Source organism: Pipistrellus kuhlii, unplaced genomic scaffold (genome assembly GCF_014108245.1).
Source record: "Pipistrellus kuhlii isolate mPipKuh1 unplaced genomic scaffold, mPipKuh1.p scaffold_m20_p_1, whole genome shotgun sequence".
NCBI classification, from domain to species: domain Eukaryota; kingdom Metazoa; phylum Chordata; class Mammalia; order Chiroptera; family Vespertilionidae; genus Pipistrellus; species Pipistrellus kuhlii.
This window is the reverse complement of record NW_023425404.1, coordinates 107,658,850-107,682,404: the sequence shown is the minus strand read 5'-3', so window position 1 is coordinate 107,682,404 and position 23,555 is coordinate 107,658,850. Positions and strand designations below refer to the sequence as shown.

General features: G+C 40.4%; 1 protein-coding gene across 1 annotated transcript in view; it reads right to left on the bottom strand.

Annotated features, from left to right (window-relative positions):
• Positions 1-21,622, bottom strand: part of MRC1 (mannose receptor C-type 1) — a 98,870-nt gene extending 77,248 nt beyond the window's left edge. The window contains exons 1-3 of the mRNA XM_036459378.2: positions 21,379-21,622; positions 6,836-7,237; positions 2,473-2,646 (exon numbers count right to left, since the gene is read on the bottom strand). Of these exons, the coding sequence (XP_036315271.1) occupies positions 2,473-2,646; positions 6,836-7,237; positions 21,379-21,439 (637 nt within the window). The 5' untranslated portion in view covers positions 21,440-21,622. The remainder of the gene's footprint in view (positions 1-2,472; positions 2,647-6,835; positions 7,238-21,378) is intronic.
• Between the last annotated feature and the right edge of the window lie 1,933 nt (positions 21,623-23,555).

The window sequence follows — 23,555 nt, the reverse complement described above, 5'->3', positions numbered from 1 at the left end:
CGTATTTTTCGGACCATAAGATGCACAGGACCATAAGACGCACCAGTTTTTAGAGAAGGGAAATGAAGAAAAAAAGATTCTGAAACAAATAGTGTCCTAAAATATTTTATGTGCATTAAAACCCAACATCACAGTCATAAACACATGTAATCAACCCTGTAAAGTAAACAGCAGCATTTAGAACCATTTTAGAGCCGGGCAAGCACACAGAGACCACATAGAGCCGGGCAAGTAAAAAAACTTTTTTTTAAAGTATATGTGTAGGCTATATTTGGACCATAAGACGCAGGGACTTTTCCCCCCCACTTCTGGGGGGGAAAAAGTGCGTCTTATGGTCCAAAAAATACGGTAAATCATACTTGCACCCAACAACCTCTTTGCCAGTACCACTTAGGTGCAGGATGCTATAGTTGGATCCATGAAATCCATACCCCTAAAAGACTCAATAATAAGACATTTAGAAAATGCCATTCTTACAGTAAAGGAGAAAGACACTCCTCAATCACTGAAAAACAAGGATTGCTTTATATTAAGGAAAATACAGCTCAATTTTTGCATTCAGACAAAGAGATTTCTAATACAGAAATCAGACACCTATAAACCTTCCATGTTAATTAAACCTTTAAAGGTTGCTAATAAGAGAGGGGAATACACTGGTCTAGTGTGATTCTGTGGTTGTGTTAATTCATGAACCAACAGGTCGCCTGTTAGATCCCTGGTCAGAGCACATAGCACAGGTTGCAGGCTTAATCCCTACTGGGGGCCATGCAGGAGGCAGCTGATTGAAGTTTCTATCTCTCTCCCTCTTCCTCTGTCTCTCTAAAAAATCAATAAAAAAACTACTTACTTTGGAAAAAGAGAGAAAAAGAGAGAGATGAATACATTTACCTCACTCAAGAATGAGAGAGCAGTGTCATTATGCATGGGATGCCTGTGAGTTTTGTTTGGGCTTTACCCAGAACAGAGGGACCAAACACAGAAGAGAATTACAATATGGGGAGTTGACAAATTAAATTTATTTTAATGAGATATTTAGGGACTGTAAATCAAAACATATAAATAAGTACAATTTTTGAAACTCTGGCTTTCACTTGACAAACTAAAATATTTTTTTTAATAAATTGGGCTAATGTACAATAATGCTTGGAATAATGTGATTGTGTGTGGATGTGTGATCCCAAAAGCTGAGTTGTAAGTAATGCTATTTCAGCTCAGATGGCCTCACACCCATCCCAGACCACATCTGATGTTCTTCCCCTGTACCCACCCCTTTACAGGATGGCAGTAGAGAGAATTCTGGGTAGTAGCAGAAACCAGGAGTTGCTCTGATCCATAAAGTCTGTATTACCAAGAGGTCAGAGGGTAGGAGGTTTAGGAGGAAAAATTGGAAAGGGGCAGGAGGAGGATGTGGGGTGATAGGGAAGTAAAACAAAAGAACATATGCTTTTCCTTCTTCTTCAACCCCATCCCTGCCTCCAAATACAATTCTCCCCTGCACCCCACCCCAACCATGCTGTACTCTATAGATTCTTGAGTGTGGAAAGAACACCAAGAATTCTTACGCTCTGTTCCCTTTCCAATTTTGCATTTCTGCAATACTATGTAAATTTTCATTTTAAAAACACTTTCATTTGATTCATTACTGTGTTAAATACTCTTTAAGAAGAGTATCATTACTATCTTTTTTCACAGTGAAGAAGCTCTTTCCATTACATTCATACAAAATTCAGGAGCTCTTCATAGCTCTCTGTCTCTTTTCATCAAATCACATGCTTCTGACATGGTTTACATTCTGTTTTTAATCTATGTTTAATATGGGTGCATCAATCAAAGTTTGGGGAATGGCATGTTTACCTCTACTATTAAGTATATATTGAATTATATGCAACACACACTGAGTGGCCAGATTATTATGATCTCTGAACACATAATAATCTGGCCACTCAGTGTATATCCTACATAATAAAAAGCTAATATGTAAATTGTCCCCTTGACCAGGAGTACAACCAGCAGGCAGGCAGGCCAACCACCCATGTTCCCTCCTCCTGGCCAGGCTGGCCAGACCCCACCCATGCACAAATTCATGCACCAAGCCTCTAATGTATATATAATATTGACTCTTCAATTAGAGATCATATGATCTGGCCACTCAGTGTAATTTGCTCTAAAGTATTAGAAAATTACTGACAGTAAATCAGATGTTGAAGAAAAATAGTTGATTAAAATAAAGGAGTTATTGAATACAGTCCAGGGCTGAGAGTCAAAAGATCTGTGTTCTAGTCTTCGGCTAGCGGGGCACTTTCTCCATTATAAAGTGGGACAATGACGTCTCTAATGGTTTGTGGAAGGACACGAGGAAATAATTAATGTGAAATAACCTTGGGGGAAAATGTTCCTAGATAAATTCAAGATGTTATCACTACACTGCAATACTAAATGTGAAAAACTTTTCTTGATAATAAAATTACTTACATTTCAGTGGACAATATCCATATAGCTTATCTGTGTCATAATCAGCAGTGGTTGCACACCAGAGCCATCCATGTGATGATCCATCCTTTGTGCAATCCGCATACCACTTTTCTTTAAACTTGAATGGAAATACACAGGTCGCTCCATTTGCATTGCCCATTAGTGTGTACATGGCTAAAAGAAACATATTGATTTGCACTTAGAATATAAGTGATGCTTCTGAACATTGACTCTTCAATAAGAAGCATTGCAAAACACTGGTCTTACTCTTCTGATCACACTTGGTGTCCCCATGCAAGGGATTCCCTTTAATTTCTCTTCTCTCTCTACCCCAGCCTTTGCTTGGTAAGTATAATAGTCTTTAGTTAGAAGTAACTCTACCACCACTTCATTTCTGCTGTCTTTTGGAACAATTTTCCTCTTTCCTCTTGCAAGGCAAAAGTAGCCAGCTCGATTGACACCAGCTTTGATCTCTGCCTTTCCTCCTTCTTCATGGTGGGAAGCAGAGAATTATGAAATCTCTGGCTTGAAAATTATCTTATAGCTGTGTAACCCAAGCACACAATTCACACTGCAATCCCCTACATTCGCTTTCTGCCAAGACAAGCCTCCACCTGCATCCCTCAGCAGTGGCTATGGGAAGGGCAGGGGTTGAGCATAGCTCTAACCCTCATCGCTCAAAACCATTAGACACCATTTATAATCAACATTTCCTTTTCAAAAACTTAATTCAAACAGGTCAAAATAAGAAGCTCTGGGTTCATCTAGAAAGGAAATTTGAATATATAAATATATATATATATATATATATATATATATATATATATATATATGTGTGTGTGTGTGTGTGTGTGTGTGTGTGTGTGTGTGTGTGTATATATATATATATATATATATATATATATATATATATATCCATTGATCATTACGGTTTGGTTTAAGCCAAAAGGATTAGAGAAGCTCAAATCTTCATTGACAACCAAACCATTTCATCTCACTAAATTCTCCAGTATATTCAAAGTTTCTATCTTTATAGGGAGGTTTCCTTTAGGAGTTGACCCTCTACATTGAAGTGTTTAGCCTCTTTCTGCAAGATGATATTCAGAATTTGTTCCAGGTAAGCCTACACTTTTCTTAGTTAAGTTTTGTGGATTCATGACTATAGAAAGTCCTTGAAAGACATCTTAAAAGTAATTTACATAATGTAAAGTATAGAAAATACATAGCACGGCACCTAACATATTAAGAGTAAAATAAATATGTGTGTTTTTTTTTACCTCCTTTCCTTCTCCTTTACTCATACTTCTCCAGTACTCCTTAAAAACTAGGGATAATTTCAAATACCTCAAGATTACTTTTTTGTCAATTAACTAATTTGACTTTAGTCCTTTTCCTACTAAATTACAGGACTAGTGTTCCAAGTCACATTGTATAAGGAACATGCTAGTTTCAAAAATAATTATGCCACTCTTAAGCACTGGGTACCTGTTCCTTCATATGAAGAAAACCTGTGAAGTCCACCTCAAAATAGTTGTACTGTTCGCTAAATTAGCCTAGAAATTTTAGTGCTGGATTTATAGATGTCCATCAGGAATGGTCTTTTCAAGACTCACTTGACTTACTTATCAAACCTCTGATGAGGCCAAAAGAACCAAACTACACTCCAGCCACCTCACTGACAAATCATGTGACTGCAGTCAATTCACTCTTCCTCTTGTGGTCCAAACTTCTAGTCAACCCTGAGGTCCTTCTAAGTCTACAATTATGACTGTTATTCTAAAATAATACCAGTTTTCTTTAGAAACTCAACATATACTCACTCCACATTATCTTCAGTGGTCATATATATTCCAATGAATAGATTCTAAGATCACTCTGAAGGGCTAGATGTCTACCAGGCATATCTTAAGCGCTGGGAGACAATTGGAGAACATACAGAGTGTGATCACTGGGCTATCTACATCCAACCATTTAGGTGTTCCTAAGAATAACCCAACATATTGTTAGGCCCTCCCCCCAATATGCTAGCTTAGAATCTGGGTGGGAAGGGGACCTTGGAATCTCCATTTTCAGCAAGATCTTCAGATGATTCTTAAGCTGATTGAAGTTCAAGAACCACTATCCAAAATCCTATGCATATTTTCCTCAAAGCAAACAGAACAGCTAAGGGATGGGGCTACAGAAATTCAGTGATATCCTGTCTAATAAAAAAGTAATATGCAAATTGACCATCACTCCAGTACAGAAGATGGCTGCTCCCATGTGGTCAAAGATGCCCACCACAAGCTGGCCAACATGGAAGGGCAATTGGGAAGGACCAGGTCTACAAGGGAGGGCAGTTGTGGGAGATCAGACCAGCAAGGGAGGGCAGTTGGGAGGGACCAGGCCAGCAGGGGAAGGCAATTGGGGTGGGGGGGAATCACGCCTGCAGGAGAGGAGGCAGTTAGGGGTGACCAGGCCAGCAGAAAAGTTGGGGGTGACTGGGTCTGCAAGGAAGGGCAGTTGGGGGGAACCCAGTCCTGCAGGGGAAGGCAGTTGGGGGGGGGAGGGGGGAGGAGAGACCAGGCCTGCAGGGGAGAGCAGTTAGTGGTGACCAGCCTGCAGGGTAGGGCAGTTAGGGATGACCAGGTCTTCAGGGAAGGGCAGTTAGGGGTTATCAGGCCTGCAGAGGAAAGGCAGTTAGGGGCAATCAGGCTGGCAAGGGAGAAGTTAGGCCCAATCAGACTGGCAAGGGAGTGGTTAGGGGGTGATCAGGCTGGCAGGCAGAAGTGATTAGGGAAAATCAGGAAGGCAAACAGGCAAGCATTTGGAAGCCAGCAGTCCTGGATTGTGAGAGGGATGTCACAGATTGGAGAGGGTGCACGAATTTCAAGCACCGGGCCTCTAGTATTTTAAAATAAGATAAGAAGTCCGATGTCTTAGCACCAAGCCAACTTGTGTTGAATCTCTCAGTCAGGACTATTGTCTTGTCTGGAATTTGACTCAGACGAGTCTAGTTCACCTTTATTCGGCCCTGTAATTTTCCATCAAGTTTCTCCTGAAAGATTATACTACACATAGGTGTCACTATGTAACTTCTAAACATATACACTGTTTAATAAATGTCTTGGGGTAACTTCTTTCTGAACCCTCCTCCTACTCTTTATTTTTTATGCTCTCTCCTCTTTATATAGAAGAATAACTGATAAATTATTACCTTAATGATCTAAATTCCTCTACCCTGCATAAGGACGATAGTTAGATTCAACTTCAAAGCCTCAACACCATAGGCGTTTTGGAGATGAGTACTCTCTTGTTCCAAAAAAGGCAAACGCTTTCTCTAATCTTGAGGCCCTTCTAGATAACCCTTCACAATAACTGAGTGTCCAAACTTGGAATGTGGTTTAACACCTTCTAAAGGGCTTCCAGTTCTTTTAAAAAAAAAATTTGTTTAGTCTTGTCTTTCCTATGCAGCCACCAGAATGACATTGGGCCAAGAGAAGATGAAATACTCTGATTTTTATTTAAACTTCAAGAGCTTAATGAACAAACTACATATGAAATTATTTCCTGCCCCACTGGAGCTACTACTTTATAAAATAGCTGACTAAATATGCTGCATGTTAATTCCTCAGCTTTTCAAATCTTCTGTAAACTACTGCAGTCTGTAAGTACGCATAATGTGACTAATCAGAAACATTTTGAAACCCAAACTGTCAAGCAATGCCAATACTTCATTTCATCTTACTCACTTGATAAAGAACGTTGTTCCATGGGTTACTTCTTCAGGGATAACTTAAACCCCAGGAAAATAAACATTGTTAAATTAGTTTGTCACTAGAACCGCATAATGTCAAATGGGCAGCTTTCAGTCAAAAATTCATTTCTAAAAATTGTAACCCATCGTTCAAAAAGAAATCTTACCTAGCCCTGGCTGGAGACACTCAGTTGGTTGGGCATCATCCCAGGCACCAAAAAGTTGCTGGTTTGATTCCCGGTCAGGGCACATGCCCTGGTTTCGGGCTCAATCCCCAGTGGGGGGCATGCAGGAGGCAGCTGATCAATGATTCTCTCTCACATCTATGTTTCTTTCTCCCTCTCCTTCCTCTCTCTGTAAAAATCAATTAAAAAAATGTTTTTAAAATATTAGCTAAAGTTTACAAAAATGTCTCTCCATTAATTACAAAAAACTAAAGTGTCACTGAGGACTTTTTACCAAATTTATTAATCATGTTCTCAAGAACACAAACTTAGTTCAAAAAACATAGGTAATCATCAATATTTCTAGTAGAGACTTAACAAAAGTATGCTTGTATTCTTAAATTGGTTTCCAACTGAGAAGATGAAAACAAAATTGAAAAAGGTTTAAAAATGTGCTTCTTACCTTCATAACCTCTAGAACATAAATTGCCTGTGGTCCCATAGATCTTCCATCTGCTCCACGCACCGGATCCATGGTAAAGCATGACGTTCTTTTCTTGTCTATTGCCATAGTTAAAAAATAAATCTTCTCCCTCAATCCCCAAAAGTGTGTCATTTTTGCATTCCCATTTCTGAAATTCGCTTTTTGAGTCGCAGGCATAGAGAGTGATAGCAACCCAATCCGTTTTTGATGGTACCCCCAAGCATAATTTAAAGGCAATACTCATAATCTGGAATTCTGACACCCATCGGAATTTCTGTGCTTCGTTGTCTGGATTGCAAACTGCTGTTTGGACTGCACTGGGGCTTATTGCTTCCACACAGCGCTTGTGATCTTCATTATATATTAAAAATTGCCTTGTACCTGTGAAGAAGAAGAAGAAGAAGAAGAAGAAGAAGAAGAAGAAGAAGAAGAAGAAGAAAAAGAAGAAGAGGAGGAGGAGGAGGAGGAGGAGGAGGAGGAGGAGGAGGAGGAGGAGGAGGAGGAGGAGGAGGAAGAGGAGGAGGAGAGGAGGAGGAGAAGAAGAAGGAGAAGGAGAAGGGGGGAGGGGGAGGGGGTAGGGGGGGGGGGGGAGGAGGAGGGGGAGGAGGAGGGGGAGGGGAAGGAGGGGAGGGGGAGGAGGAGGGGGAAGGGGGAGGGGGAGGGGGAGGAGGAGGAGGAGAAGGAGAAGGAGAAGGGGAGAGAGAGAGAGAGAGAGAGAGAGAGAAAGAAGGAAGGAAGGAAGGAAGGAAGGAAGGAAGGAAGGAAGGAAGGAAGGAAGGAAGGAAGGAAGGAAGGAAGGAAAGAAGGAAAGAAGGAAAGAAGGAAAGAAGGAAAGAAGGAAAGAAGGAAAGAAAAAAAGAAAGAAGATGTTTAAATAGATACATGTGACAAATATAGTATTTTAGGTCAAAAGTTCCCACTATTTCGATTTCCTTAAAGACTTATGGTCACAAGAAGAGGGTGAAGTTGGCTCTATCTGAGCCAGCTCAGCTACCTGTGGGAGATCCCTGAGTCTGGAGAGAGGCTGGGGTGGGGGGAGCACATGGCTGTTGGCAAGCGTCCATTATAAGGAACATTATGAAAAGGCCTGCCTTAAATGCATACTAATTATAATGGAGTGAGCATAAACAGTAGGTAATAAGGAAAGAAATAATGCCCATCAGAGAAAAAAATCTGGATATGAATACAATAAGCTATAAAGTTAAATGCATGTATACTCTGAAATAGAATTTTGAAGTCTGACTCACCCCTACCCTCTTTGAGATAGATGAAACTAATGCACAATTATTCTAATTATAACTTTAGGGAGGTTTTTTGTAACTTAAAAAAATAATTTTATGTTAGAAAATTTACTTTCATTTTAAGTCCAGCAAATTTTTGAACTAAGGGCTTCCTCATAGCCTAGGTCTGGGTAACTAGAGAAATTTTTTGTTTTCTTCTCCAGGGTGACTTAGAGACCTACCATCTAGAGATAAGTTAGAGTCTGTATGCAATTTTAGCTTTGATTCACTGGCATACTCATCCTAACCTATGTACAATGAAAAGATACAACAATGTATTTAAAAGCATAATAATTTGTGCCCGGCTGGTGTTGCTCAGTGGTTGAGCGTTGACCTATGAACCTGGAAGTTACTGGTTCGATTCCTGGTCAGGGCACATGCCCAGGTTGCAGGCTCGATCCCCAGTAGGGGGGAGTGAAGGAAGCAGCCAATCAATGATTCTCTCTCATTGATGTTTCTATCTCTCACTCTCTCTGCCTTCCTCTCTGAAATCAATAAATATATTTTTTAAATATATAAATAAATAAATAAATAAATAAATAAATAAATAAAAATATAATAATTTGCAAAGCACAGGTTAAATAAATGTTGTTATATCAATTAAGGTAATATTTATAAGACTAACTTTCCAAATATCTATTCTTTATACTTATGATTTGGGGCTGACAATGTAAATAAATATGTATAGGTGGTTTATACTTATAATACACTTCTGCTGATTGGCAAAACTCAACTTCCCCTTGCCAAAAATAAAAAATAAAAAAGGTCTGGTAAGCATGTTTTTTCCCCCTTAAAAATGAATTTATGTAAAGGTTCTTCCTTTTTGTTGTTTATTTTTTTAAGAATAGACAAATGAAAGACGCCATTTTAATTTTGAGACATAAATATAAATTACACACTGTACCATTCCTGTGAAAATATCTGAAGTTTTTTACTAAACTCCTTCTATTTAAATGGTTCTTTCAAAATGAGCTGGTAGTATTGCGGATTCTTGAGGAGCTAACTAAATGAATTCATTATTTTAAATCAAATCATGACATGAAAACTAACATAGTAATCATAGTACCACTAGCAGATTCCTTCACTCTTTACAAAGCACTTTGTCACCCATATATTGTAGTATTTATTGGCCTCAACACTCCTCTGAGGTCGGCACCACTTACACTGCGAGGTCAGTTCTTGAACCACCAACTCAAACCCTATCATGAACTTTGCCTCAATCTGTTCTTGACCCCCACTTGTTACAGACCTCCTGCCTCTGGGTTCCTAATTCAGTGCTACTTCCTGAGATGGCTTCCTCATTTCTGTTGGTTTTATTTCTTGTAATTGGGGGCTCAACAAAAAATGAATTCAGAACATCTGTTTCTGTTGTCTTCCTTAAAACTGACATCTGTCAGCCCACCGTGCAATGCCAGGCTGAATCTGCTCCCATCAAGCTGAACTCCTGCCCAGGTTTGATTACATTTTGTTGTTGCCCATCTCATAGCGCAGTGCTTTTCAACTTTTTCATCTCATGGCATGCATAAAATAATAACTAAAATTCTGCAGCACACCAAAAAATGTATTGTATTTTTTTGCCAGTTTGACAAAATTGGTTATAATTTTTTATTTGCAAAAAAAGGGAAAATAACCCTAACTGGTTTGGCTCAGTGGATAGAGCATCAGTCTGTGGACTCAAGGATCCCAGGTTCAATTCTGGTCAAGGGCATATCCCCCGTGGGGACTGTGCAGGAGGCAGCTGATGGATGTTTCTCTCTCATTGATGTTTCTAACTCTCTCTCTTCCTTCCTCCCTGTAAAAATCAATAAAATATATTTAAAATAAATAAAATAATAATAATAACAGTAATGAGCTACCCGTTTTACTCCAGAGTAACTTATGTTAAAAAAAAACAGGTGCCGCCGAAACCAGTTTGGCTCAGTGGTAGAGTGTTGGTCTGCGGACTGAAAGGTCCCAGGTTCGATTCTGGTCAGGGGCATGTACGTTGGTTGCGGGCACATCCCCAGTAGGGGGTGTGCAAGAGGCAGCTGGTCAATGTTTCTCTCTCATCGACATTTCTAGCTCTCTATCCCTCTCCCTTTCTCTCTGTAAAAATCAATAAAACATATATATTTTTTAAAAATCGGGTGCCTATAATTGTATATAAGAATTACTGGTATCAAGAATTAACCAATCAGATACAACTTTATTATGGGACATGACCAATAAGATGCAACTCTGTTATATATATATATATATATATATATATATATATATATATATATATGCAACCATATATATGCAACCATATATATATGGTTCAAGATAAGGCAATCACCCCAGATGGCTATTGTGCTGGCTTTGGCCTTTTTTTATTTGACTATGTAAGGCAAAAGAGGTCAGTGCCCCCTGACTGCATAGACAGGTACTGCATGTTTTTAAAAATTCTTGAGGCACGTCAGTTGAAAATTGCTGTCCTAGCATGACAACATGAGTACCTTTCTGCACTGACAATAAAGTTAAATTTTTAATAATATGGTGTTTTGTTCACAGTAAAATACCAAAAAAATCAGAAAAATAAAAGGTTCTTTTAAAATATTACTACATGCAAATGTAAATCTAGGCTCCTCTAATTTAAAAAGGTAATAAATTCTGAAAATTTTGTCATATACATCTATAAACTCAACTATACTGTCTTTAAATTTACTCTGTGTTTGCTTTTCCACCTATTGTCTTCCTGCATAGACTTACCTTCCACTTTTCAGAGTAACATCTCATCATCTAGATATCTTCCACCTCATACTTTCAGTCATTTGACTGTATTGTCAAGCACCCAACACTTATTAACCACTCAGATTCAGTCAACCAACCAATTGATAATCAGCCATTTAATGAAAATGTGCTTGAAATTCTTTATGAAACAGTATTCCTCTTCCAGAGGTTTTTATACTTATTTGACTTTTATTTCATGCACTTAATTTTCATGTGTAGTTTCATCCTAATTTTAATCTAAATATGATGGTATTTAACACACAAACATTCAATATTCTCTTTCTCATGAATGGTACCTTCATCCACCCAGTCCATAAGCCAAAAACCTATGCTTAATCCTGGATTCTCAGTTTTCCTTTACTTTCCTCGACAAAAGCAGACTCTATCGGCCTTACCCCTAAATATACTACGTTAATTGTATGTGTTAACTTGGCTAGGTCTCAGTACCTAAATTTTTGGTCAAACTCATCTATCAATAGATGTTGCCTTTAAGATATTTTTGTTTGTTTTCTATTTTGTTTTTTGTTTGTTTGTTTTTAGATAAGGTTAATATTTAAGGCAATAGGGCTTGAGTAAAGCAGATTATCCTCCATTCTGTGGGTAGGTCTCCATCCAATCAGTAATAAAATTGATTTCTTTTTCTTCTACCTTTGTGAGAGGTTTCCTAGGTGGGGAAGAGATTTTGTTTTAAACGCCATTGTCCCAGTATTTTAAACCCTTGAAAACTGTACTACTGCGCACAGGAAAAATATAACCAGCCTCCACACCACAGCTCACTAGGATCCAGCGGAACTACCCTCTGCCCTAATTGCCTCCCTCTCTTGACCTCTTTCACCACCTCCCGCCACAGGGCCTTTCTGTTCCTCAAACACCTCAGGCTCATTTCTACTTTCGAAGCTTCCTATCTCAAGTTCCTACTTCTTGGAATGCTCAGTAAGGTCCCAGCTCACGTGTTCACTCCTTAGCAAACTGGCTGTCCCAATTTTACTTTTATTTCCTATGTAATTCATAACCATCTTAAAGTATATTCTTTTTAAAAAAATTTTTTACTTATGTTTTGTCTGGTCTCCTGATGGAATATAAATTCCAAGAGTAGAAAGACTTCATCTTTCTGATTTAATACTGTATTCTCTCTTTTTTGGAGTATAATCATCTCTCAACAAGTAATAGTTGAATGAATGAAAGAGTTTTTTATTAAATCTGAAGCATGTTCCCTAGTAACCCAGATACATTATTTTATTTAATAACTGATTAATGATTAGAAGTCTATTTAATATTAGTTTTCCCCCAAAAGTTCAATTAAAGATCAATTTATAAATGTTTGTACTTATAAAAGGAGTACTTGGAAATGGAAAGCTTCTATTTCAAAACATACTTATCTATTCTTGTTTCCTGTATTTATCTTTAACACTAGGAAGCAGTGCAAGTTTGATATTGCCTTTGCCAGACAATACAAGGAAATGTAAAATTATCATTTTATGTTCCTACATTCATACATTATTCTCCACAACGAGACAACAGCTTTTATCACTGTTCCTGTACACCGTCTCTGACTCAGGGCCTTGACCAAAAAGCAGCTGGTGACCTTTTTGCCACTATGAACCACATTATTGTTCTACACAGGGGTGAGCAAAAGTAGGTTTATAGATGTTTGCATGGAAAATAATAATTAATAAATAGTAATATAAAAATAAACTCTGATTACAACTGTAAACCTATTTTTGCCCACCCCATATGTAGAAATATTCTATATTTTGTTTATGTTAATTATGCTGTAATTGAAATATTGCAAAAAGGTGAGCAAATGAGGACAGTTGGATAGCTAGATTCATTTATCTATTCCAAGAGTAGATAAATAGCAATTTCAGTTACAGACTAAAATGTGTGTTTTCTCTTTTTTTAAAACACGTCAGAAATTTATTTACAAAATTGAAGAAAGCTTCCTTGCATCTTCACTCCATCTTGCTAATCGCACATATTTCCTTCAATACATATGTGCCAGGTGGCGTGCTGGTGACAAGACGAGAGACAAGTTCCCTGCCACAGTGCGCTCTCACCCTAGTGTGGTTAATTCAAGGGCAGAACATCAAAGGTCAACATACATTGAGGCAAGAATCTCTCAGGTAAAAGTAACCGACATGCAGCAACATGGGTATGAATTTTCTTTTAAGTGGGTTTTAAATAATTCCATAACATTGAGCAAGTAATTAAACTTCCAAACTTACCACCAAAGAAAATTAGGTTATTAAAGGTGACCGTTTGGATATATGCTATATTCCCTTATACATGTTTAGATTTTTCCCTGTCAATAAATAAAATGATGACATGAATAAAAATAAGAAAATAATTTCTGGAAGATAAAGAAGCTGGAAAAGAGTAAAATAAATATGTAGCAAATATTGTCAGAATTCCACTTATTTCTTCTTGCCTTTTGCCATTTTAGTGCATGCCAGCTCCAGTCCTCGGTGACAGCACTACACCATACCACACCGCTGGGCCTGGGGGTATTTTCTGGCCCCCACAGTCCCCTGTGCCCACACACTGTGGGGACAAGAAGAATCAGAGAGCTAATGCCTCCTACGAGCAGAGTAGCCCTCACCAGTGACCAATGGGAGGTGATGAATGAACACCCAAGTCCTTGCCCTTAAGGGAGGAGCCTCTGAGACACATGCACAACACTGTTACCCAGAGCACCCCAGCAGCGCACAGCTCCAGTTGTCCACGGGGTCACTGGCTCCTCAGCACACCCTGACCAGTGCCTTCGCTTCTGGTCTCACTGCCCCTTCCTCTCCCCGTGTCTCCCGGGACCCCTCTCCCAAATACACCATTCCCATTGTTGTAAAACGTCAGTCTTGACCAACCCAAATAAAGAAATCCATGAGCCTGTCGATGTTTGCAAAACCTACATATGTGTCCCCACAGATCTGAAATTAACTAAAAAGCAAATATTTATCAAGTACCTAGTCCATGCAAACAAAAACAAACAAACCAAAAAACTGTGCCCACTGCTGGGAGCACAGGGAATACTGAGATCCAGTGCTAGGTTTTGCAGTACCAAACAAACAATTAAAGGAAAGTTTGAGAGTTATTTTATTTTTCACTTCAATCTCTCTCCCTCTCTCTCTCTCTCTCTCTCTCTCTCTCTCTCTCTCTCTCTCTCTCTCCCCCTACATACTTCCTTCCCTTACTTCCACTCTCTAACACCAATGGGAGAAAACATCCTTGGGTGAGGACTTAAAAAAAAAAAATCTTTATGTATCATTTCAACCTGATCCTGACATAATCAGAGCTTCACTGCTAACTGGCTGTGGACCTTAGACAAGTTTCTAAACTACTCTGTTCTTACTTTTCCCCATCGGAAAAAGAACAGGACCTGCTGGTAGTTGTGAGAATTAAATGAGGTCATCCAAATAAAGTGCTTAGAACATTTCTGACACAAAGAAATTTGCTTGATACATGTTACGGTACTTCATTGTTGTCATTAACTTGGAAAGTGTGGAAGGGTTCAGAACAGGATGAAGCTAGAGAAAACAGAGCAGCAGCCCACACAGAGGGACAGATGGACAAGGACAGTGGGGAATCGGAGTTCCCACCCTCAGGATGTAGAGGGTGCGACCGAGAGAGGTACACTCTTCGGGGCCAGCACACTTGCAGTCACATTCTGGTTCCACCATTGACTAGCTTTGTGGCCTGGGTTAAATTCATCATTCTAGCCTCAGTTTGCTCATCAGTAAAGTGGGTGTCAGAATGCTTTCTGACAGAGTTGCTGTGAATTTCTAAATGATTTATATAAAGTGCACAAGGTGTCCTGTGCACGTAGTTAGCACTCCAATGTCAATGCCCTCCCTCCCTGTCCAAGTGAAAGGTCTAACAATTGATACAGAGTGACCGAGTCTTCCTCCACGTACTGTGGTTATGTCTTTCTTAATCAACACATCCCAGCTGGAAAGTTAGATCTACTGCTTAGCCTCGGAGCCGGAAGATCACGATCAGGAATGAGCGCGGGTCCTTACTGGCTAGTTGGCTGGTAAGCCTCAGCTTTTTTCTGTAGTAAAAGGTAGATGGTAATACCTACCCATCCTGCCTCAAGAGGCTGATGTAAGAATCTGATGAAGGATCTGAAAGTGATGAATTCATATGGTTAAGGATCCGAAAGTGCTCTGTGACCTTTATTTGGTTTCTAATTTGAACACTTTGTCTTCAAATTATTTCTTCTTTTGCTATCAGTTTCAAGTCTTCTGGAAAGGGTCCTTGTCTTTTTATCTCCTTCACTCTCACTTTTGTTCAACCTGGTTTCCACTGCTGTGCTCTGGGGACCAACCTAACCATACTTTTATTTTTTTTTCATCCAACACTGCTTGATGATAGCCAAGAGGTAAGATGTCACTACTGGCTGAAACCGGTTTGGCTCAGTGGATAGAGCGTTGGCCTGCGGACTCAAGGGTCCCGGGTTCAGTTCCAGTCAAGGGCATGTACCTTGGTTGCGGGCACATCCCCAGTGGGAGGTGTGCAGGAGGTGACTGATTGATGTTTCTCTCTCATTGATGTTTCTGACTCTCTATCCCTCTCCCTTCCTCTCTGTAAAAAATCAATAACATATATTTAAAAAAGATGTCTCTACTGTTCTCGTTTGACATCAGTTTTACTCCCTCTCTGCTATGAAGACACACCCTGCTTCAGAAGCTACTTCCCTACGTTCAGCTCACCTGTGGCTCTGAGACCTGCTTCTCCCTTAGTCGCTCAAGGTTCGGGCCTCTTGTAGGCTGTGAGGATCTCTTTCCGGTGTGTGTGCTGACACAAAACAGACCCATCACTCTCCCGCGTAATAACTTGGATGTAACTATGATCCATCTCCTTTGTCTCTAACTGAGATTGAGCACTTTTGATTATTTAAAGTTCACATTTAACCTGTGATGACTTTCTTACTTAGAAATTAGGTCCAACACATTTAGAAGACACCAAAATGCATGCAACAAAACAATTATTTTACCAATATCTGCAATACCCTCCACACACATCTGATGTTGCTTGCAACAATAACAAAACAAACAAAAAAACACAGAAAAATATAAGAGTAATTAAAAATGAAAGATGACAAGAACTTGGTTTTGCTCAACAACTGCAGAGAGATGAGAGAATAGAAATAAAGAAAGGTAGAAATATTATAAGGAAAATCTTGTGAAAATCAAAACTAGTAAGGGAATGGCAATGTGGAATTATTTCTTTCTTTTTTTTTTTTAAAGCTGGGTAAGTAATGCTTTTATTTTTATTTTTAAATTAATCTTTATTGTTCATATTATTACAAAGGTTCCTCATTTCTTGGAGAAACCCTACATTGATATTAAACCAATCAATCATTCATCCAGCAAATATGAATTGCTTCTTTTTAAAAATAAACTATGTTTATTATTAATTTTTATTTACACTAGAAAAGATAAAATTAAAGTTCAGACGTAAAGTCACAGAACTAGTCAAAGAATTGCAAATCTAATGCATCCTCTAATTCCAGAGAGCACTCTCTTTCCAGTGTGTGTGCGGACACAAAGCAGATCCATCACCTCTCCCACAGAACAACTAGGACATGACTAAGGACACCACAGGCCCACGGGTCTGCCCCCTTCTCCGCTCCGGTCATATCACAACGGGATTATCATGTTCAATTCTGGATGTGTCCAGGGTCTGAACTCTAAATTTTATGAAGGAAAGCTGCAGGACCTGGAGGAAAAGAGCAGCACTGCTTCTTTTTAATAAAACTCTCCACTGGAAGTCAGGATTCTGAGTGCTAAACAGGTTGTTGCCCTAACGAGCTATGAGACCCTGGGAAGATCACTTAACCTGTGAGGAACCCAATGTTTTTAACCATAAACCAAGGAGGCTGGATGTGGCTTGGGTCTGTGCTAGAGATCAAGTTTACACTATTTTTTTTTTCACTTTCACTGGCTAGTGAGAGTCTGCTATTGGCATCTCTTCCAAACTCTGCCCCCCAGGAATATCACATTGGTAGTTTGAAATCAACCATGGTGTGAGTGTTACATCATGGAAATCAATAAATGCCACAAATCAATGCTATTTTTCTTCTGAGAACCAACTGTTTTTACCAAACACCAAACCGTGCCAATGAACCAAACCATGCCATGTGAAGCTAAACTTTTCTGCTGTGGTCCAATCTCTGCATCTAAGCAACTTTCACTGTACCCCTGCTTTGATTATATCCCACTGAGATCTAAACATCAACACTGAATGCAGTTCTTTCTGCTAAAAGCAGAGCAAGAAGAGTAAGAACGGGGCCCTGGTCAGGAAGCTCAGTGTTGTCTGGATTCCTCAAGGTTGAGGGCATAAACAAAAATCAGCCAATGAGCTCTGGCCAGTGTTCTCAGTGGTTAGAGTGTCCTCGATTCCTGGTCAGGACACATACCCAGGTTGTGAATTTGATCCCAGTTGGAGTTTGTGGGTGAGGCAACTGATCAATGTTTCTCTCTCCCTCTCCCTCTAGAATCAATGAAAAGTGTACCCTCAGGTGAGGATTAAAAAAAAAATATCAACCAATGAATATGTGGAACAACAAGTCTCTCTCTCTCTCTCTCTCTCTCTCTCTCTCTCTCTCTCTCTTTCTATCAAAAATATTAATTAATTAATTATTTAATTAATTAATTTTAAAAAACTAAGAAGGGAGAGTGGCTCCTTCTGTGAAGCTTGGCCTGCTGGGTGTGGCCTGGATGTCCATGGTGCTGGTGATGTGGCTGCTCTGGGGGATGTGGGAGAAAGGGTTCTGAGTGGAAAAGACATTATCCACAAGGAAGAATGGAGTTTCCTCAGTAAATAAAGAACCAGGGAAGAGTTTCTAGGGAGTTGAACACCCAACCTTCTCCGGCTAACTAAGCAGGTATTCTGCTTTTATTCAGACACCTCTGATCATGTGCCACTTAAAGCCAAGTAAAAGTAAAATAAGAATTGTAGTCTTTAAAAAATAAAAATAAATAAACCAACACTGGAAGGGGCTCCCTTGCCCACATGTTTGTTTGTTTCTTTATTCTCTAACTAAACAGTAAAAAGATGTGCAGCACCTCCCTGCTTCTCCAGTATTTATGCCTATCTAGAGGAAGACATTCTTCAGGGTAAGGTACCCTGCTGTCTCAAGGAGGGAAAAATCCCTCAGCAAATTAAGAAACACTTTCCCCCCCAAAGCATTAACAGTTGGTTTAAAGAAAAATAGGGGCTGTACGTGTGCTGCCCAATGTGGTATCCATAGCCCCATAGCACACCTGATGCAAGGCCAGTCTGATTTCAGATGTGCTCTAAATGTAGAATGCGCCCCAGGTTTTTAAATTTTCATTTTTAATGTTGACTAAAAATATTTTTGATATATTGAGTTAGATAAATATATTCATAAAATCAATGTCACTTGTTTCTTTTTGCTTTTTTAAAAATATGTTTTTCGTTGATTTTTAGAGAAAGAGAAGAAGAGAGAGGGAGAGAGAGAAACATCAATTGGCTGCCTCCTGAACATCCCCTACTGGGGATGGAACCACAAGCTGGGCATGTGTCTTGGCTAGAATAAAAACAAGCAATTTCTTAGTGCAGGGGACGATGCTCAAATAAGTGAGCCACCCCGGCCAGGCCTCTTTACTTTTTCTAATGTGTCAATGTAATGTGGCCTATTATGTTTCTATTAGAGGCCTGGTGCACGAAATTCGTGCACAGATAGGGTCCCTAGGCCTGGCCAGGGATCAGGGCCGATCTCTGGAGTGACCAGCAGGGTGATTGGGGGGACCCCGCTCTTGCACCCACCTTGTAAATCCGCCTCCTGCTAGTCCTGCCTCCTGCCACTGCCACCTCTGCCGGGTGACCGGTGGAGTGATTGGGGGTGCCCCTGCTGGCACCCACCTTGGCCGGCCTGGAGCCTGCAGGCTGGGGCAGCTCCCCTGTTGAGTGTCTGCCCCCTTCATAACGACCAGTCATTTGGCCGTCATCCCGTTGTTGGGTTAATTGGCATATTTTGCTTTTACCATATAGGATTGCACTGAGCTGAGTCAGAGCCTGGGTTCCAGACACAGCCCTTGAACTGGTCATCCAGCTTCTGTGTGAAGACCTTTATTGACGGGGAACTTTCTCCTAAGCAGACTATTCTATTGGAGACAGTGAGCCCTCGGAAAATATATTAACCGTCCTGCACAAACAAGCTTTCGAGATGCACACTGATGTCTAACCCCATGCTGGGGTCTCCACAGCACGAGCTGCTCGCCTTCAGCGCCACTTACTGGCTGAGGTGCGAATAGCTTTGCAGCCAGGATTAAGGCGAAATTATCTCCTCAGGCTCTAGAAATCTTTTCTCAGCCTTGGGAAACCTCTCCTTAAATACTTAATATATTGTTTTATTGGACAATTACTGCTAATTAATCACTGCTATTAATAGCTAACACTCATTGAATTACTGCAACCAATGGATGGGGCAGGTAATATTGATAAGCTCCCCATGTTACAGACAGGGAAACCAAAGCACAAAGAAATTAAGTCCTGACAGGGTGCAAACCACACTGCCTTCGCCTGTGATTTTATAATACTACGACTTACTGCTCATTATGATAGGACATTTTTCATGATCAGATACTCTCTCCATGGAAAGCTTCCCGATTATACAGGCGCTTCCATCTTACTCGTGTCCCCCCCAATCCTGCCCCCACCATTGCAGAGCACATGGAGTGCCATTGGCACCGGGGCAGTCAGTGTGTGTAGATTTGAGCCCTGGCTAGGTAGCTCAGCTGGTTGGAGCATCATCCTGATACACCAAGGTTGCCGGTTTGATCCCTAGTCAGGGGCACATGCAAACAAGTGTAACAACAAATCAGTGTGTGTAGATTTGAGAGAAATGAAGGGGAGTCAGGAATCAAATATTCAAATTTGAAATCCCTTCTTATCTCAGAAGAGAACTGGAAGCTTTCTAATTTTAAAAAATATATATTTTATTGATTTTTTATAGAGAGGAAGGGAGAGAGATAGAGTTAGAAACATCAATGAGAGAGAGACAACAATCAGCTGCCACTTGCATCCCCCCCTCCCCATGGGGATGTGCCTGCAACCAAGGTACATGCCCTTGACCAGAATCAAACCTGAGACCTCTCAGTCCTCAGACTGATGCTCTATCCACTGAGCCAAACCGGTTTCGGCGCTTTCTAATATTTTATACCAAAAAAATCACGAACTAATGAAACAACAATAGAAAATTAACATTAATTTTAGAAAGAAAGACCCCATCCAGGCAATGAGTTTGGAAAGTTATCTTTAAACCTGTGTTTTCTAAAATGAGTCATATCTTCTAAATATCTATTTCCGTTCTATAATAGCAATTTTAAATAAAACACATTCATATCAATTTGTATTAGGTATATAATTTTTTAAAAATTTGATTTTGAATCACAAGAATATGCATTCATTAATAAAGATCATTTATGATCAGAAAAAGAGGAGAACTGGGAGTAAAAACTCTCCCAGATGCTCTCATTCTTAAGTTTCAGCGGGTTAAATCTAAAGCAGTGATTTTCAACCGGTGTGCTGCAAGAATTTTTGAAACATGCAATACTTGACTATTTAGTTAGGGGCATTGACCTCTTTTCCCTTGGATTGCCAAACAAAAAAATGACAACAGGCAACACTATAGCCATCTAGTGTGAATGAATCAAATTATACCTATTATTTTGGTCAGATAAGCAAAAACTATATTTGTGTGTGTGTGAGTGTGTGTGTGTGTGTGTGGCAGAATTTTAGTAGTTTTTGTGTGCCATGAGATGAAAGAGGTTCAAAATCACCGATCTAAAGAAATAGAAATGATGTCTTTGAGAATTTGAAAAGCTTAGAATCTGTCCCTCCTGAAAAAAATCTCGTCTCCAGAAAAAAAGAAACAAAAAATAATAAGAAAGGAAAAAAAAAAACACCACCAAAGGAATAAATCAGTTTGAACCACTTGGACCCCAGTGAAGGATGAACTTTCTAGCAGTAAAAACTATGAATGGTTAAAACGGTTCACAGGAAAAAAAAGACGAATTGTGGAAATGCCATGGAATGCCCGTGGGGGTGATCTGGGATCCTGTCCTCAGACCTCCGATGAGGAGAGACACGGGAGCTGCACCTCCTTCAGCCAGAAACACCCGGAGCATGTTTGGGATTAGCCATTTATGTTGTGGAATGAAACTAGCGAGCTCAGACCACGGAAGAACTCCCTCTAAGGATACACTAGGGGAGGAACACGGTGGATGAGAGGAGTCAGGAGGAGGACAGGGATTCCCTGGGGCTTAGGGCACCTCTGGCCTGAGAAGCAGCGCCCCCGCCCCTGCCCAGGCCCAGGCCTGGCGTCCAGGCAGAGGCACAGGTTCCCTGCACAGCTGGTGGCCAGAGCAGCTGTGCTCTCCTCCTCAGCACAGGTATGGAAAGGAATCCCTTGACAAGGACCCCCAAAAAAGCGGTGCCCTAGAGCCAGGCCTCCCAGAGCCGACTTACCCAGCAGCTGCACAGCACCTGGAATGAGAAGCAGCACAGCCAGGAGCAGGGGCAGCCTCATGGCCAGGGTGTATCCTTTCTTCCAGGGATGGGAGGAAGGCGTGCGAAGGAACCAAAGCCAGGACGCTGCCGGGCCGCCCCTTCCCCTCCTCAGCTCTCAGAGCAGCCCTGCTGAAAGGGAGGGTGGAGGAAGCTCTCGCTTTTAAAGGGCTTCTCAAATTAGGGAAAACCTCCAATAAGGAGATATCCTGTCACATGAGGGTGGCTGGAAAAAACAGGAATTCAAAGTTACAACTTTGCTTCGTAAGCGAACTTTTGAGAAGAGCAGATAGAGAGGAAGGGGAGAAAGGGACACATGTGGGAGAAGCTGAGGAAGAGGGGGAGGTGAACGGGCGAAGGGGGAGAGGAGGGGCGAGCTGGCAGCGGGAGGCAGAAGTGAAACAGCTTGGGACCTGGCAGCCTCTGCCCTGGGCTTGTGGAGGGCACACGGGGGCCATCATTACCTGGCTGGACAGGAGGCTCCCTCAAGAAAGCAGCTGAGCCCAGGGCCCCTGGGCAGACAACCCCACTCTGTGGGCACAGAAAAGGCAGGAGCTAAAAAGGGAGTTTTGGGTAGAAACATTTTCTTAGGGGCTGAAATCAATCGCCCTCATGCCCCATATTCAGTGCTTATGGCTGTCTTTTTTTTTCTTAGAAAGCTTCAAGAGAAACCGATCACACATAGCTTTGTTCCTTTGGCTAGGAGAAGAGGGAACGAGAGGCTAAACCTAAGGGAATTATAGTCATGGCCGGGAGGGAGAAAGTTCTAGAAGTCTTTCTCTTGACAGTTCTGGAGAAAACCAAAGAAAACTTCACAAAGGATTTGCAAAAAAAGCTTTGCTGTCCAGCCTCCCCAAGGGATCCTCTTCAAGTGTGAGAGTGCCCTCTTGCTAGCAGTAATTCTGCTTGTTTGATCAAAAAGAGGCATGTAGTCATTGCAGCACAGGTAAAATTCTTTCTTTAAAAAAAAATAAAGGTAACAAATTTATCATTGAGCACAATACTAACCCCTGAGCATCTATTTTGTTATTTTTCAGAAGTAAAACATGAATAAGAACATTTTGAACCAGATATTAGTAGATAGATAAGCAACCCACAACTAGAGCATGGGAAATGCTAGCAATTCAGAAAGAAGCTGCTGCAAGTGTATTTTCTGAGAGTTTAAAGAAGTTTCTCAAGTGGACAGCTCCAAGATTCATTGTCTTTATGCTAAAGTTATAAAGTTTTCTTGCTGATAAGAAATGTGTTATTCTCTCACTGGCTTGTTGTTGTTGTTGTTGTTGTCATCGTCGTTGTTTTTAACATTCATAGTTGAAGATGATTCTGACAGGAGGAAAAAGATGGTGAAAAGTAGGATGCAGGACAAACTGTTTCTTTTCATTTTTAAGCCTATGCTTAACGGACAAAAAAAAAAGTTGGTTACAAAACAGAGCAGATGAAACAAAAAATGTTTCTTTCTAAAATATTGCTTCACTGATTTATCATGAAAGAAAGAAAAAAAGCATTTTGTATGAATCATTCATTGCTTTTCCAGGCAAATAAGTTGTATAAATTTAAATTGTTGGCCTAATTTGGATTTACATCCATTTCAGAAGCAGATACAATTTAATTGAATTTTCTCTGTACTCACATTCAGGGTGTTTTTTGTATTATATAAATCTGTCATATGACCAACTAGGATCAGTGGTAAAATCTGTGGCTTTAAAACAAAAGCAAGCCAACGCTCTCGTGAAGAAATTTACCTCATGACCTTGACTTTACTGAAATTAAGACTATCAGGCTAGAAGCGTGGCAACCAATTCATTCCACCTAAACAATTACTGAACTGACAGGAACTGCCTGAAGTAACTATTTTGGACTCTGAACTCTAGTAGAAAACTTGAGGCATCCGGTAGAGATCTCGATGGAGAGGCTGGTATATGTTGCTGATTTTCAACCTTCCCCGGCGGTAGTGGCTGCCATCCTCCATTCCCGACGCTGTGGCAGGTGGCAGTGAGGGTGGCAGAATGTCTCCTGGTGCAGCTTGCTGCAAACAGGGTGGAAAATACAGACCTTGTCCTCCAAATATCAGAGCTGGGTATTCTGGAAGACCCAATACTATAAGGGAAAAGCATCAGGCAAAATCTTTATGAGATTGG